Raw genomic sequence first — 17,371 nt, forward strand, 5'->3', positions numbered from 1 at the left:
TAACAGTGCTGTTAAAAATTTAATCGAGTTCAGTTTGAAAAATCTTTAGATTATAATATACTTAAGGCTGATTCTTTCTGAATTGGAAAAAATTACAAACATATATAATAATAATTCTGAAAACAAATGACAATAATTATTAATGTAATTTTTTCGCGATTGGAAAATTTGTGTCGCCGAAAGAATTACATTGTAAGTGAGGGGAGATAAACAAATGAAGTGAAACTAACCGACTAAAAACGAATAAGCCCGAATAGAATCGAACGGACTTCGAGTATGTTCGGTTTTGGACGCAAGCCTCATTCATCGCGCCTCCTCGGTTGAGTGTTGTGAAGTAATATCGTTGTGTGGTGTTTTTTTTATTTCTTCGACAAATACGCATAAATTAGCATTCCCGCGTTGTACTAGGATCAGTAGTACGAATATATTATCTTTAGCTTTCAATTTGTTTTGAAAACAATTTTATGAAAAATGGCGGTTGCGAGCGACGCTCTATATAACACGAGGATGGCGTCTTACGTATCGTCTAGCGCGTATTACGGTTACGTACCTCTCTGTACAAGAGAAAATATGTTTGATCATATTAATGAGTGTAATAGCGACAGCAGTGCACCTAGTATCGCGAGTAACCATTACGGTTCAGCTATGGAAACGGATGATGATGAATATGACTATTCTGCGGCGTCATGCCGTCTGAATAACCATTACGTGATTCCAGAGACGTCGTTGAGGAGGTGGCACGAGGTCGACAATAGACAGCAATACCATTGTTTATCACCGACGGAGCAACAACAGGCGGTCCATGGCGCCGACACGACGCGACGCAGGAACCGGAAACGATCCAATAACGATAGCGGTTCAACTATAGAATTGAAAAAATGTCGTAAAGGTAGGAAAGTTATATGTTTTTGGGAATCTCGAGCAATGAGAGTACGTTTTAAATTTTAACAACTGCTTACACATCAAGTGATAGTAAGGAAGAACATGCGTATATTATTAGTCGTTCGTTAATAAATAGTAGCGGTGTCTTGTTCCAATTCGTATTCATACGTATTTCAAACAATCCTTGTTAGAGGTCTCTGTTCGAATCTATTTTCTCGACGCGGGAGATTATTTAAACGGAGGAACTTTGTTTGAAAACATTAATATTTATTATTCAATGTAATTGAAATATTTTGCAAGCTTATTCAAACGCTTGCTATTATATTTTAGTCACTGTATGTCGTAAAAATTTCATTATACTATACATTTTTGCACATTTTAAAATTATTTGCACTTAAAGTTACCTATGTATACACGTATACATAAGATAGATGAATGTGTACCAAATGCTATGCACTTAATTTTCACAATAAAATTTTTAACATTTACCGTTTACATATTACCTTGGAAAGGAAAATATCAAATTAGCTTTCATTTACGGGCTACTGTATTTACATCTGACTACAGATATTTGCAGTTGACCCAGACATTGAATTTATTTTAAAGCCTGTTGCATCCTGCCTTCTACTTTACAGTGGGTAAATGGTATGTGGTGGAAAAGATAGATGCAAAATTTTTTCATAACCTTGTGAAACTATTAATATGTTTGGTCTTTTTGTACTGGTAAGGATACAATCTACCGATGCAATGGATGGCATAGGAGATTACTAATCAAATTAGTTGATAAGTTAGTGGGTTTCGTTTCAGAGGCAGCTGCGTTTACTATGGTACAGGGAATGCAAAGAACTATGGATTGGCCACAATGCATTATGAGTCAACGTCATTATGCTTAAATTCTATCAACGATAAAACCTTGGATCATTCCTTGGTTATGACTGAAAGCTGCTGCAGGGCAGCAGGTAATCATAGTTTAATATGTAATGCAGATTATAGACATTTATCACCAAGCAATGATTCTAAGTCGAGTGACAGCAGTGTGGAACTTGGGGAATTATTGTTCGAGACTCATGGATGCTCCATATATCATCATTATAGACAACAACAATTTGCAAAACATGATATTGAAACGGAATTTTAATTAGGTTCTTTAACTTAAACCGTTTTTCATATCTTTTCACATTACATTTGTATTGAAGACCATATTCTTTGTTACATATTTATATCCTCTCCCCAATATGTCATTGCTCTGTTCGTGTGGATCAAAATAAATATTTACTTTTTGATAGATAAAAGTTTATTTTTTTGTTAAATATATCCTGTAGTATACATCCTTGAATGCATACTGAACATGAAGTATTAAATATAAAGACAACTTTCACTGCTTAAACATTACCAAAAAATTTACCTCATTAATTAGATTGGCTTTCAATTGCTTAAATATGTGTATGTAATTTATTTTCCATAAATATTGATATTTATATAAAAAATAAAATACATACACAGTATTTTAATTAATATTGAAGCTTTTATATATTATGCAGCTTTTGAAAGTTCATAAAACTCTGCAATAGTAAATATAATGAAATAAATACTTATTATACAGTCACTGATTAATAACACTGACGGTATCGTCTAGTAGTTAATTTGCCTCTGTCATGTTCATCTTTTGCAGTTGTTTCATCTTCATCACTTTCTACTAGGGCACTTTCTAAAGTCCCTAAGGCTGCTCCTAACGATAATGTCACATCGTCTTGCATTTGTTCATTATTTTCTTCATTGTGATGAATCTATGAGAAACATTTAAAATTAAATATTTCATATAAAAATTCTTTTGTATTAATGTAACAATAATTTACTTGTTGATTGCCAGAAGATTCAGATCTTGATTGATCAGCTTCTGCTAAATCTTCATTGCAACCTGGTTTAAGAGCAGATGCTGAAGCAGAAGCATTGTCGTTGTCAGGAGAACTCGATGTCTAAACATAATGAATAAGTATACATAACATTATTTTTTATATCTAAACACAGACTACATTAAATTCTTATATTTTGCATGAAATAAAAACAAACTTTTTTTTAGATATGTTTTAATAGCTACTTACAAGTATTTCTAAGCGATCTATTAATGGAACTTGTGCCATAGGAGATGATGAAGAACCAGCATGAGTTGATGCAACTAACTCATTTAATGAACACTGATTTTCCAAATTAAAACCTAATATAGCACCGACGTCTGAATCTTCGTCACTTGATCGACAACTATCACTCCCTGTTTGATCAGCTGCTTCATTCTGTTTACATATGTTAATTAATTAATTTTTAATGAATCTTAATTAATTTAACTCTTTCCCATCGTAACAGTTGTCGGCGCAGATATTCTTTCGTTTCGAATTATTTTTGTTCACACAACGAGTGACGTACGTTCAATTAATTATAACTTGAAAACCTTAATCCATAGGATTATTTGGATTATTACTGGAAACTTTAGTCCGTAACTTATCTTTTATTTATATTATACTGAATATACTTTGAACTTCAACGGGAAAGAGTTTGAATAAAATAAAAAATGTAGACAAAAAAAAAAATAGATATTTTATAATATTAAAATTATGCAAATATAAAAAGATATTTATACCTGAGCATTCTGTAGTGGTTGTGTATCTTGCAAGAAACGGAGACTTATCAATAAAAGAGGAAGTCTTTTGTCTTCGCTTATAGCCGTAATCTCTTTTAAAATCGTTACTAAATTGTCAGGTCTCTTCTTATTAGCTACAACGAGTGACCTAATTACTTCTCTCATTTCAGGACTGTTTAGACACATATGACAAACTTGTTAAAATTTTATCAATTTATAAACATTTTTTATAATTATTTAATTATAGCTTACCTTAAATTATGTAAAAAATTTTCATCATTAGTTGCATGTGGGAGTCTAAATGAGCTATGGGCTTCTTCTCCCGAATTGTCAACTTGTGATACTTCATTTGTTATGATATTACTTCTCATTGTAGTATTTTCTCTTTCTTGTTGCTGTAAATTAGATTGTTGTTGGAGATTTAACGAATACTGTGTTTCTGCTATCATTAATGATGGTAAAGGTAAATTATCTGTTCCCTGTTCGCGATTTCGTTTATCCTTCCTGAAAACAAAAAGATATTATAGATTAATTCAAAAAAAGGCATATATATTTATTACTTATTACAATATAATTACGTACCCAAGAGAAGTGTGAACTGCACTACTTGCACTATTTGCAGAAGTAGTAGAATTTGAAATGGATGCTGTAGTAGAATCAGTTACTGTTTTCGCACTTCCAGACAGTAAGTTTTGTCTCGAGTAACTGAAAAAATTGAAAATGCAGTATAAGTACAATTATTATTTTTTTTAAAAGCATGTTTATAATGCTAAAAAACTCAGTAGTTATAACAAATCTAGTTTTCATCAGAATTACAACACACTCCTGTTTAGTATAATGGTCACCATCACAAAAATTTATTATGATTATAATTTTAATTACATGCACATTATTAATGGTTATAATTAAACTGATGGAACATCCTATTTTATGAAAAATTCGTTGGCAATTCAATTACATACCCTTGTATTACCTACCAACGTATTTTCCTAAAAAATGTATTTTCCACAATACTAATTAGTATTGTGGTCATTAACCACAGTGCTTGTAACTAAACAAATGACAAATACTTGGTGCAAATGGTTTCAATAATAAGTAAAAGGGGAGAGTAATAAGTAAAAAGTATAGATCGTGGAATTTATTATTAAATATGATAATACATTAGATATAAAGAAACACAAAAGATGATAATGTGCAACCTTGTCAGTGAGGAGGTACTAACTCAATGGTGTTGATAAATTTCTGTTAGAAATAACATATACTTTGATGGATATTTTTTATAATGATTCAAAATCATGTAAAATTTTACTCAAACGTTAATAAGGTCTTACAATTAGTCATTTGTTACACCATATATACGTATATAAATCTCAATAAATATAGTTCTAAAAAATTTGAATAATTTTTTCTTTTTTTTTTATAATCCTATAATTTATATTTTTTCTGCTAAATTTATGTATATAAGGCTTTGATTACCTTCGAAAGTTATCCCAGTAGTTGTTTGCTCTATTTCCAGGTGGTACTTGATTGTTCAATTGTTGTTGTTGATGTTGTTGAGAATTAGTACCTACTACTGAATGAGAAAGTGCAGGAGAAGTATTAGGTAATGAAACAAGATTTGGTAAAGAAGAACTTGGAGGTAATGCTGCATCTAATGTATCAGCAAGATGATGCACACTGCGACTTAGATTAGAATATTCTTCCTGATTTTCGGAATTATTGCTTCTTTGTACTGCTTGAGATTGTCTTAACTGTAATTGCAGTTGAGTAATTGCTGTACGCATAGATTGCAATTCCCGTTGTTGTACCCACAATAATTGACAGCATTGTTGTATAGTTGTACCCATTACTTGAAGTTGCTGTACTTGGAGTTGCTGCACTTGAGAATTTAATAACAAATTGTGATAATACTCCGCAGAACCTATGTTAAAATAATAGGTATCAATGACTTAATTATTAATTAAATATTTCATTTGATATTAAAATGATTAATAAAAATCTTTGTTATATTACCATGTTGTGATTGATTCATAGGTAGTGGTGGATATCCCCAATAATTTCCTGTAAATCCATTTTCGATAGCTGTTGTTTGAGGACCTATATCCATCAAATTGTCTAACATTTCATCTATATTTTGTTCACCAGAGCCACCTATATAGATATTAAATTAAATAAAAACTAATATTCGATTTTTAAGATATTTCATACTTGCCTGCAGTAGCAATTGGAGGCCACACATTTGTAGGTGTACCTGTATGACTAATACGTGAACTAGAACTTCTGTGACTATTCAGATCTGTATTACCAACATTGCGATTAATACTAGATGTTTGACCTTGATCCTATATTTCAATACATAATAAAATTAATTTAAAAAAATTAGTGACGACATTAAAGTCAGATACGTATAGTTATGATTAATAATATAACAATATAAAAAATAGGTAGATTACTTTTTTGACAAAATCTTCTATCTGGCGTCTTTTTGTTTGAACTGGTTGAATATCACTAACATTATTGCTTTGCTTTTTTTCAATATTAACTCCTATCAATGAAGGAGGTGGTGTGGATCCAGGAAAAATAGATACTGGTGGGGAATGAATAGTAGAAGTTACTAATGGTTGTTTTAAACGCTGTAACTCCGCTCGAGTTGCTTGCAATAATGCAGATTGTTCTTTCAATTCTCTTGTAACAGCCTAGTAAATAAATAATAAAACATATAATTTTGTTTAATATGATACTTTATCAATGAATCACTTATTATGTTCATACCTGAACTTCTTCAACAGTAGGTCTGTGTCTAGAATTCCTAGTTTTTTCACGATTTACATCGTCATTATCAATTTGATTTTCCAATGCATTACTCGAGCTACATAAACTAGCACCTTCCTCCTGGGATTCATTTTCTTCTGCTGCTTCACCATTAACATCCACATCAGGTTCAGGCTCTGATGTAGAATCTAGACATTCTCTGACTCTTGTAGCTTCTTCCATTAAAGCTTTTAAGTGATTGAGTTGTGCTTTCATAGCTTCCAATTCTGCTGCTTTATCTCTAGTCACATTCCTAGAGCCATCAGAGCTCTAAATATAAAGAAAAAAAATTATAATAGGATAAAACTTTTTTTTTATCAAAATAAAATCACATACTAAAACATACTAACACAACTGGCTCTGTCTGACATTTCCACAACTTGTAATTCAGCTAAAAGATGGTCCATATGCTTTTTCTTGCTCTGTAACTGAGTAAGTTTACCTCTTAATGCAGCTGTTTCTGATTGTAATTCTTCAACATTTGTTGGTAATGGTGCAACCAAACGATTATTGCCTTCCCATGAAGAAGTTCCAGCAGCTTGATTTTCTTGTTGCAATAAAACTTGTTGGGCTTGTCGAGCTTCATTTAATCTTTCCCTAACACGATGTTGCATTCCAACTAAATTTGCATGATATTCCTGCAATTGTACAAGTTTTCTTTGAGATTCCTCCATTTTTCTACGTAATATCATTTCTCTACTGGTATCAGTATTTTCGTCCCCATCCTCTTTTCCACTATCGCCATTCTGTGATAAAATAATACAAAATTATGATTAATAATAGCCATATAGATATTTGAGAATTTGTTGCTGCATGATGGCCAAGTGAAGGGACGAGCACCTCCATTCCTAATGTTGTATATAGACATTTTTGTGGAGCATTCTGGAGTATTCCAGAACAGTTGCTCCGAAAGTGAAAAGCCCCAATCCAGACCACTCAAGGGCCCAACTCTTTTCACGAATCCTACAATCTAGAAGCAGATTACGGGATAGAGGCAAGAATCGTCACGCTTAGAAATCGCGCAGCAACATGAGAAGAAGTAAATAACGTGAATTTAATGACATAAGAAATTAAATAGAAGATCCATAGTATAAGGGGAATAATATCACTAATCGACGACACAAAAGCTACATGAGTGGTGCCCGGTACTCTCGAACATTTCAAAAATTAAGAAGAAGGAACACGTATATCCAAGATCTTAGTCATATAAATTTTCTATTCATAATCTAAAAATATAGAAATTAAGTTTGATATTTATAAAGTTATATATATATGTCAAATATTCCTGAAATAATAAAACAAGAAAATTGAACCAAACATACTTTTTTGAAACAAATTCAAGTTTATAATAGTATAAGTTTTGAATGTACGTATAATCTGGATTAAAATATTTTATTTAACCGATTGTCAATAGATAATAAATTGTCAATTAGATAATAAATTGAGGCGGAGATTGTATATAAGAAATAAGAAGTAGAATCTCTCTCTCTATATATACATATATATAAATATTAAAATAAAAAATATTCTTTCAATTGCTTTTGCGGTTCATATTATTACTAAATGAGAAGAGCATGCCACTGATATTAGTTATTTAAAGTCATGTTACAGTTTTGTGCCAATAACCTGATTTGTAATCCCATGATTGTGATATGTTTCCAAAAGTTTCGCCAATTTTGTTTCACTGTCACGAAGGTCCTCCACCATTCTGCTTAATTTTTCATTCTGGGTTTGAGCTCGCTACAGTAGATTTATAGTAGACAATGAACATGGAGAAATGTTTGAGTAAAAAAGAAAAAATATAGCATGCTTTCAATAGTTAGAAATACGTTATACTTACTGGATCACTAGATTGACTAAGTGAGTCCATCATCGTTGAAGTAATTCCAATATAATCACGAATTTGATTTAAACGACTTTCCACTTGATTTCTATCAGGCTAAAAAGATATTTAATTTTTTAGTAAAAAATTTGTTTCTTAATAGATTTATAAAGTTCATTATTATGTAAAGTTCATATATAACAAAATGAAATTCTTATTACCATTTTATCAACATTGGTTGGTTTACTTCCCTGCAAACATGAGGGTGATTGTGCCTGAGACTCCGTTGGTAATACCATTTTTGGCCAAGATGTACAATCCTCAGTCGAATAATTGCAATGTCGTCCACCACTATGTGATACTGTATTAAAAAATATTATATAACATAGTGATAAAACTCGTTAGAATAATTATTTTCTAGAAAATTCTGGACACCTACCAAATTCGGATATTTCCTGATAAGACGTAGAAGGAAGTGATGAAACTGATCTGGTATTGCTATTTTTTGTCGTTCTTAAAGGTCCTCTTTCACTTACAAGTTGCCAATCAAGCTGGAACTAACAATCAAGTTAAATTCTAGTTTTAAATATCCAAATCTAATTGAACTATTACAATTTACACGAAGTCTAGGACAGCTCAGTACAGACGACTCAACCACGCTAAAGTAACAGCTTTCCACATATTGTATTCTTAGAACAAGTATCACCCCACTACTCAACAGTATATTAATAGACTACATCCTAAATAGTAAAGTATGGCTGGCATAAAATAAGCAGAAACATAGTCTTCTATTGGTTACATTCCAATATTAGAAAAAACAGCTTCTACTATATTCTTTTATTGATTCTTACATGGCCAGTATACTTATAGTTAATATCAAGAAAGCTATATATAGTTGTTCTCTAACTTTTTCATTATATATGCAATGAAACTATAAGAATATATTAAATAAAATTTATTAACTATAGATAGTATATAGATTAATACCAAATTGTTAGAATGCTGTTGTACATGTCTGTGATAAGCAGAACGATTAGCCATTTGTTGATTAGCGGCGGATCGTTCTCTGTTTCTGTCGCTTCTTCTGTTACTTTTTGGAAGAGTGCCTGTGTTACGGGGACCATCGTTCATGCCTGACGACATATCTTCGTTTTGTATGTCTTCGTACAATCGCTCATATACTTTAAAACACAATTTTTATTGAAGTATCGTACACCAGCGGTCCATAATATAAATGCAACTTACATCGTATTATTTTCTTAAGTGTGGCTATAAAGAAAATGTCCACATACACTGAAGAGTGAAACGAATTTACAACTGAAGAAAGGAATGTTTCGAGCGATAGATTGACCACTTTGAAAATATGTAACTACATCCAAGAATGTCTTACGTCAAAGTAGTTGGCAGGCTAATAAAAAGAATTGATTACTATAAATAAAGTTAGGCCATTGACGCATTCGTTGCAATGATCAGCAGTACATTGGCTGCGACTTTAGAACACTGATCTAACAGCAGTCCGGTCTGCGGCCATTTTTAAATACAGATTGACATTTTGTTTATTTGCTGTGATGTTCCTGCCGGTTAAAAAAGCACGACTTTTCTTTTCGTACACGATTAATTCATTGAAGAATGTACAAAGAATATTAACAAATATGTTAAAGTTTACGTTTCGTTTATAAACTTTGTAGTTCTAACAATCGTTAGGACACGTTCGCATACGCACACACACATATACAAGTAGAAAAATATCTCGGAATAAATTTTAATCGCTAATATATATAAAAATAATAATTATTAATTCTTCGGAAAATAATCACTGTTCAGACGAAGGGAATCGTCAGTTGCTACACCAACGATTAAACTGTTGAAAAAATAATTTCATTTTTTTTTTGTTAGGTGCCGCCATCTATTAACGGCCGTTGTTCATACTGCTCTTCGATCTGAAGTAGGATGTATTTGGATTACGAAGATGGCGTCGTTTCGCGCCATATAGCCAAGCCGTTTTTAATAATAAATAATACATGCAGTGAACGTCTACAGAGCAAATGCGGAGAATGTTTATTTTACAAAGGGTATAGCAGAGAGTAGCCGAGTTTAAATACGAGATGAATATGAATGGCAGCTGTGTAAGGTATAGTATCCATTTGTAAAAATGAATGAAGTTTATGGTTAATGCAAATTTTTATGAAAATAATTATAGGCTTTGAAGAAAAAAAAACAACAAAAAAAAGAAAAGAAAAAGAAAAAAAGAAAGAAACAAACAAAAGACAAAAAAGAGACTAACGAATGTTAGTATAAGTAACGTCATCACAAGTTCTCGTATTCTTCGTCCCTACCCTCAAACTCTTCGATGTTATTCCCTCTCCTCGAGCACCGGTCTTACCTGTCCGATGCGCACGGCTAGTGGTTGGAGAGGGGGGAGAGACGTGTTGGGGCAAGAGACAGTTTTGCGCGGCGATTGCGAGCGTTCGTAAGCACGCGCGGGCTGCGACATTGTGTATGTTTTCACTTGCTCACTCGCTGGTTAGTAGCGTGCGTGCAACAGTGTGCGTGCGCGCATTTTCCTTAGGATCCTTTTATTCCACATTTTTTAATCTCTTACTATCTGTGAAATGCTGACGAGCTGGCGACATGCCTATGATAGTATAGTCATCTCGGAACGCACAGCTCCATATTGGTGAGTTCTATATTTCTTTGTTTATATCGATAATTCTCACACTTATTTCTCTTCTTTCACGATAGAACAAGAAAACAAGAGAAAAAGAAAAACAGAGAGAGAGTGAGAGAAAGAGAGAGATAGAAAGAGTGTGATAGTGAAAAAGGAGAGGGAGGAGGGAGAGGATTTGAGGTTAGGTCGAACATTTTGTTATAAAAAAAACATTTTTTAAAAATCAAAATATTCCAAAGAAAAACCATGAGACATTTATATCGTGACAACTTATGTAATGAAATCACATGGAATACCGTGTTTTTGTTCTCTGTTTTTTGTTTGCCTTTTCTGTTCTATTCGTTTTTTTTTTTTTTTTTTTTTTTTTTTTTTTTTTAAAGAAAAACCGATATTTTGTTCCTACGAATTTATTACAATATTTTCGCAAGATACGTGTTAATCATAGTAATCGTAGTACGAAGTGCGAAAGCAACTAGTGAATTTCATTTCTATAAAAAAAATCTTGATCAGTTTTCGAGCAGCACGTGCTTCTCTGTCATAATAGACTCGACTTCCTACCAGTATTACGTTATAGACGGAACCTTATTAACCTCTCGATTAAACCTAATTGTAAGTTATTTCGCGTTACAAGGGAGATTATTTAAAAACTAGTTCAAGATTTAACATATTGATCGATATTATAAATTGATTTTACGAGAAAATCGCAGAGTACAATAAAGACAGAATATAACTAATCTAGTCACTATTGTCGACGAGAAAAAAAATATCTTTATGTGAAAGTTTATTTCTTTCTCTCAAGGATCATTTGCCGAGTTTACTTTCATGACCTTTATATTTATTTATACGTATAGAGTCTCTACTTTCATCATTTGTATTTAACATCGAAGAGCGAAGAGCGAAAGAGGAAGAGAGAAGGGGGAGAGAGAGGGAGGGAAAAAGAGAGAGAGAGAGAGAGAGAGAGAGAGAAAGAGAGAGAAAGAGAGAGAGAGAGAGAGAGAGAGCACCAAGGATATACTGCTGAGTTTACCATGTCTAGAGATCGACGTACCACGGCATCGTGGTGTCTTAAATTATGTAAGGAATGAAAATAGCAACGAGATTTGCGATATTATATCATGGAAAACTTTTGATGTACATGTACATTTATTGCATATATCACTTATGATTTGCACATTAACATTTTTATTTCGTATATGTTCAACAATGTTGACATAATATTTCATTCAAGATCGATCAAGCATAGGACGATCAGTTGACAAAGTGATCATAGAAGAATCATAATTATATATTTTTTTGGATTAATTTGTATCAAATCAATGGAATGCTCTTTCGGATACGTATGTATATATATATATATATATATATATATATATATTCAAAATATCGTGATAATCAATTCGTTATCCTGGAATTAGATTTACGAAACGATAGTGGAAGAATCAGCTGTTGAGCACGATGCTAACGACTTATCTGGAATTTTTGATCCTTAATTAGAACGACACCCATGTAATCGCTATATGCCGAACCTCGAGGTCGAGAAAGTATAACGGCGATTGCACTTAAGACTAACTACTTGTTGCATAATGCATCGATCCCTACCTCGAACAAGCCCTAGCCCTCCAAAGTGTCTTTTGAGAGTTCCCTTAAAACGGTATGTCGTGATGTTTGAACGTGATCGAGCACGTGCGAACGCGACACGTTTTATTATTCCCATACATATACAGGTATGTACATACATAAGTGTGTATATTATGCATATAGATGAAAGTTAAGTGTACATAAATATAGAGACATAAATGTAAAACCAGGGAGAAAAGTCGATATGTCCGGCTGACTTTTACTTCATTCACGAGAACCCTCATCTGTCTCCTCTCTGCTATATATATATGTAACACATCTCCGTGTGTGTATATACTGTATGTCTCACAGAAGGTCTTGCTTTTATATTTTAAACTAAAGTATATAATCGATAGCAGTGTGTGTTAGGCACGTTAAATCCGGAAGCTTTACGTGATCCGTTCTATCGCATGTCCTCTTTTCACGGTTATGATTTTCTCTCACGTGAAATTAACTTCCGTGACGAGTTCAAGACATTTTTATTATTACTACTTCACTCTTTTACTAGCACGTTTTAACGCGAAATGTCGCATGAGATTTTTATCATCATTGCTTTCAGTGTGAAAATTTTTATGTCTGAGAAAAATAAAAATAATACGTACATAAAGTTCGCGCGCACGTGTGTGTGTGTGTATGTGTACGTATACACACTTTTATACGATGTGTTGATTTTTGAGAGAAGCAAAAAGTCGTCCCCAGAAAGTTTACACTAAAAATATCGTTGGACGACATACTACGTATGTTATTCGGACGCGAATGAACGCGTTCGACGAATCTTTGTTTCGTTACACTCCTTTTGCTTTATTTATAGTTTTAATAGCGAGATCGAGTAACACATCGTACGAGGATTTTTCAAGGTGCGTGCGATTATATATCACTCACCGAGCACCGGCCAGCTTTTCATTCCGTCTGACCCAATTCGTACGGGTTATTTTTACAAAGAATGGGAACAGTCTGAAAGACGGGAGTCCGAAAATCCTTTTCGTAAGTTCCCGCTGGCCTAGCATAAAAAGAGAAAGAAAGAGAGAGCTGATTTTTTTTTACCAAATCGACATCTCGTACCTTCTCATTGTTCTCCGTTGATAAAGAACCTTTGGATTACGTCTTACCATTAATTTCTAGTTTTATGATTAAATTAAATTAGACAATGAAAATATCTCGAAGTCAATGTAATATCAAAATCAAAATAATGAACTCGTCTATATGACTTCTGTATGATGTCCTAGAACCGTCAAGGAAACTAAAAAGCTTTTAATGCTGAAAGTGAAAGTCGGTCAAATACACGAAGTCCTATTGTTGATAGGACTTACAACACGATCAACGTACTACGTGTATATCGTAAATAATTGGCTGCCAAAACAAATAGATTATATTAACCGGAATTTCCTTAACTCTTCATTCTCGAGTCACATCATCAAAGGAACGAAAGATCGCCAGAGATTATCGAATCTTCGTAATCCTCTCTTACAGATGTATCCGTAATTTTACGTATGTACGTATGTAAACTATAAATATGAAAGCAAATGACATTGTATGAACGGCTGGCATTTTGACGACTTTCGGTGTTTACAGAAATAAATTATAGCCCGTTTGGTTGACCGCTATGAAGTCCACGCGATTCGAATATGTACATACTTACATATACATATATATATATATATCTAGGTGCAACCTGTTTCGCCGGTACTTTATATACATTCTCGTCACTCTTCTGGCAATTAGAAAGTCACTCTCTCGGACGTGCCAACTGTGTTCTACTAACTCGGTAGGATCGTATAAGAGGGTTAAAAGATGCAATGGAATTCGTTGCAATCTATTTAATAGGTTGGAACAACGTAACGTCCATTGCATAATAGGAATAAACAGAATCCTCCTATTTTTTTTTTTTTTTATTATTATTTATATCATTTGTTTCAATGGAACTTTTATAGATCGATTTTCGACCGATTAGATACCATCGAATGTTCGTTCTTAATTTCCGGAATAACTGAAATCCAGTACTTTTTTCGGTGCCAAACTCGTTGATCAAGCTAAAGGTATATATATATATATATGTGTGTATATATATATATACACATATATATATATATATATATCTACGTTGACCATCGTTATTTTTCAAGGATCGATGGTCAATTTATGAATACGATTCTAACCGAACATTATCTGTTTATATGATGCCTCACCTAGTTGAATGACAATCACTTTTCATTAGTCTTGTCGACGATGAAGGACAGAAACAGAAAAAAAAGGGAAACAGAGGTGAATAATAGTGTTGTGATAGTAGATAGGGGAAGTAATGGAAAGATATACGAAGTGCGTTTAATCATGTTATTTTTTTGAGGGAGTGGCCAGAGACACGACAGAGTACTCTCACCCCAAATATACTTGATAAAGGCCTTACCTTACGATTGGGGCGCAAAGTATATTCAAAATAACGAGAACGATCACGCAAGGATTTGAATGAATGAATAATAGGAATCTAAACTTATATGAATTCATTGTTGCGAGTTATATCTGTATCTAATCGAAAAAAAATTGATATATATATATATATATATATATATATAGTTTTGGTTATTTTTAATACCTTCGATTCGAATTGAAATTCCCGTTGGATCAAGCCTAAAGCCGACTTATCGTTATTGTCTTTGAATATATCTATATATCTGTATGTATAGATTTTGTAGAATATGATTTATAGAACTGTGTCGTTCTCGACGATGAAAAGAGTGGCACGAAAACTCTAATTCAGAGGAAGGGTGCGGTATTATTATGTAGATGTTTTTTCTATCGAGGATCCGACATCGTTTGTTACCAATTGCAAACACAAAGATACACGGTACACGCCTTATTTTCGAGATAAAGATGCCACGCCTTATTTACCATGGTTTATCATATTTTATATATAATTCGTGGTAATTATACGAGAAATCCTTAAAATTCGAATCGATTAATCGATGGATCACAAGACAATATTTGTTCTATTTCTTTATTTCTTTATTTCTTTTTTTTTGTTTTTTTTTTTTTTGTTTTGTTTCCTTTGCTTTTTATTCATTTCTGATCCGAGGCAATCGAGTAGAAATCAAATCATAATTTTATTTCTTTCTTTTTATTTCGTTTTCTTTTTTTATTTTTTTTATTTTTTTTTATTTTTTTTATTTTTCTCGTTTCCCGGTCTATCAGCAGATATATTTTCATGATTGTAAATTCAATTAAATCTTAACTCATTTATACATTCTAACTGGAATATACAACCAAAAGGGATTTTCTCTTGCGTTGAGAATATTTAATATGTACGTATGCATATATATATATACTAAAATACATATTTACACGTAGAAACCTGTTTTCATTCAAAGAAAAGTAATAATCACTTTGCACGATTGAACATCCGCATTAACGACACTCTAGAGAATTGACATTTTCACGATTACCAAGCGTGATATCCTTTGAGAGATATCCTTGTTCCTTTAAAGGGCATCCTTCGGCGATTGACCTCTAAGATAGGGATAAAAAAAAAAGGAAACAAAATAAAAGTAACTTAATTGAACTTTAATACACTATTATTGATGGCAGTGGTATTTCAGACCTAATAATCAAACACGATCGATCCTTCTCAATTATTTAGTATTTGACTAGTTGTAGGCAATTTTCACGATACTCGGTAACCACGAAGCAATTTGTTATCGATACATCAACGTTGGTTTGTGTTATATTTCGATATGTATCTATTATATTCGTATCTATGTCTTCCTCGAATCTTTTTGTTACGATGAATTAATCAATGTAATCATAACGTCTCTTGGAATGATGGAGTTTTGTGAGATTGTTCGTGATAGATAGCTTCTATTTCTTTATTTTCGTCCTTCGAAATCTTCGATTTTATCACATTTAAGCTTTCGTGTCCTGACTCTATCTTTTATTACACATCACATAATATACTTCTATTTTACGTAGATATATACGTATACTTGTTTAATACGTTGTCCCAAATTGATTTCGTTAGCTTTGGACTTTTCTATATTGAATTCTTTTCTTCGAGAAATTCGATAATATCAATGCTGATTAAATAAAAAAATCGATTAACATTAATAATTAATTTACGTTCGTCTGAAAAAAGTTAGAATACAAGAAGCGCAAGGTTTTTTTTTCTCCCTCTTAATACACTGAAAATCGATATTTTTTTTAATAATACAGAAGATAATTGTTTCTTCGTACGAACGTTTATCTTGTTGATATGACCTTTATAAAGTAATACTTATCAAAAAATAAACATATTAATAGAATTGTTTAAATTGTTTTGTTACCAGGGAATCTCAATTATTTATGCTTCATGCAAAAATGGAATATAAATATGTATTTTAACTAGTGTGCACTCCTTGTATAGATAGATAAAACTGTATTTATAATATAACAATAAGAATAAATTTTGTATTCATAAACTACATGCGTAGAATGTCCCTAAATGTTTGACTTATACTTGTCATATTTGGGGAGTCCCGATCGAGGGGATCCCATAAAACAACTTTTCAATTTTTTTCTTTTTCTTTTTTTTCGAACTTTTACAGCATATTCTCGGAAGTTTTATCGCATATTTCACTTTAAGAATCTGTGACAAACGAATTGTTGCGTGCAATGAGTTCATCGATACTATATTTGTTTAAAGTTTGATAAACAAATGATAAAACACGTATGTTATCTTTTGATTAGATACATACAATACAATGAATTCGGAAGTATTAAGTGTTACTTTCTTGATTCCTCGAAATTTTTTATATTGATTTATTATATAAGTTCGAAAATTTTCAGAACAATCAAACAAGATTCGATCGATTGATATGATTGGATTGCAAGCTTCTTCGAATTTTCTCTGTCTCTCTCTCTCTATCTTTCTCTCTCTCTCTTTAGCTTTAACTCTAGCTCTCTTTTTCTT

At 32.3% G+C, this 17,371-nt stretch overlaps 3 protein-coding genes across 11 annotated transcripts in view; 2 read left to right on the plus strand and 1 right to left on the minus strand.

The window, feature by feature from the left end:
- Positions 1 to 3,101, plus strand: LOC118441947 (uncharacterized). 2 transcript variants are annotated; one of them, XR_014982166.1, is made up of 4 exons: positions 2 to 889; positions 1,692 to 1,841; positions 2,753 to 2,875; positions 2,963 to 3,101. XR_014982166.1 is itself a non-coding variant. In XM_035867031.2 (2 exons), exons 1-2 carry the CDS (start codon positions 472 to 474, stop codon positions 2,018 to 2,020), a joined length of 747 nt encoding a protein of 248 aa, XP_035722924.1. In that variant the 5' UTR covers positions 1 to 471; the 3' UTR covers positions 2,021 to 2,142. The 2 variants fall into 2 exon arrangements, 1 of the variants encoding a protein (XP_035722924.1); XM_035867031.2 differs by lacking the exons at positions 2,753 to 2,875; positions 2,963 to 3,101 and having other exon boundaries at positions 1 to 889; positions 1,692 to 2,142.
- cmb (combover) lies at positions 2,428 to 13,198 on the minus strand. Of its 7 annotated transcripts, none has more exons than XM_035867015.2 (18): positions 9,396 to 9,558; positions 9,138 to 9,331; positions 8,590 to 8,701; positions 8,372 to 8,511; positions 8,169 to 8,267; positions 7,955 to 8,068; positions 6,679 to 7,074; positions 6,290 to 6,598; positions 5,971 to 6,213; positions 5,730 to 5,859; positions 5,531 to 5,668; positions 4,994 to 5,438; positions 4,100 to 4,222; positions 3,770 to 4,021; positions 3,518 to 3,689; positions 2,985 to 3,173; positions 2,739 to 2,858; positions 2,431 to 2,669 (listed from the first exon to the last, which is right to left on the minus strand). In XM_035867015.2, the coding sequence occupies exons 2-18, from the start codon at positions 9,291 to 9,293 to the stop codon at positions 2,493 to 2,495; spliced, it is 3,315 nt and encodes a 1,104-aa protein (XP_035722908.1). In that variant the 5' UTR covers positions 9,294 to 9,331; positions 9,396 to 9,558; the 3' UTR covers positions 2,431 to 2,492. The 7 variants fall into 7 exon arrangements, with proteins under 7 accessions (XP_035722909.1, XP_085513045.1, XP_035722908.1 ...); XM_035867014.2 differs by having other exon boundaries at positions 2,432 to 2,669; positions 8,590 to 8,707; XM_035867016.2 differs by lacking the exon at positions 7,955 to 8,068 and having other exon boundaries at positions 2,428 to 2,669; positions 8,590 to 8,707.
- The window catches only part of ATP8A (ATPase phospholipid transporting 8A1), a 26,036-nt gene continuing 18,289 nt past the window's right edge, over positions 9,625 to 17,371 (plus strand). The window contains exons 1-2 of one of the 2 annotated variants that reach the window (XM_085656913.1): positions 9,625 to 9,739; positions 10,047 to 10,281. The gene's annotated coding sequence lies outside the window, so the exon portion shown is untranslated. Of the gene's footprint in view, positions 9,740 to 10,046; positions 10,282 to 10,511; positions 10,828 to 17,371 lie in introns of those variants that run through there. The other variant, XM_085656911.1, reaches the window with a different exon arrangement.

Source organism: Vespa mandarinia, chromosome 5 (genome assembly GCF_050613455.1).
Source record: "Vespa mandarinia isolate Hongniang chromosome 5, ASM5061345v1, whole genome shotgun sequence".
NCBI classification, from domain to species: Eukaryota; Metazoa; Arthropoda; class Insecta; order Hymenoptera; family Vespidae; genus Vespa; species Vespa mandarinia.

What these genes read in the sequence shown, in the direction of transcription:
- cmb (XM_035867014.2), bottom strand. Translation starts at nt 9,293, where the DNA reads ATGTCGTCAGGCATGAACGATGGTCCCCGTAACACAGGCACTCTTCCA. An exon ending in CAACCAATGTTGATAAAATG is followed by an intron (nt 8,268 to 8,371) that starts GTAATAAGAATT and finishes ATATCTTTTTAG; the next exon opens with CCTGATAGAAATCAAGTGGA. An exon ending in AATCTTCTGGCAATCAACAA is followed by an intron (nt 2,670 to 2,738) that starts GTAAATTATTGT and finishes TGTTTCTCATAG; the next exon opens with ATTCATCACAATGAAGAAAA.
- LOC118441947 (XM_035867031.2), top strand. Translation starts at nt 472, where the DNA reads ATGGCGGTTGCGAGCGACGCTCTATATAACACGAGGATGGCGTCTTAC. An exon ending in ATTGAAAAAATGTCGTAAAG is followed by an intron (nt 890 to 1,691) that starts GTAGGAAAGTTA and finishes TTCGTTTCAGAG; the next exon opens with GCAGCTGCGTTTACTATGGT.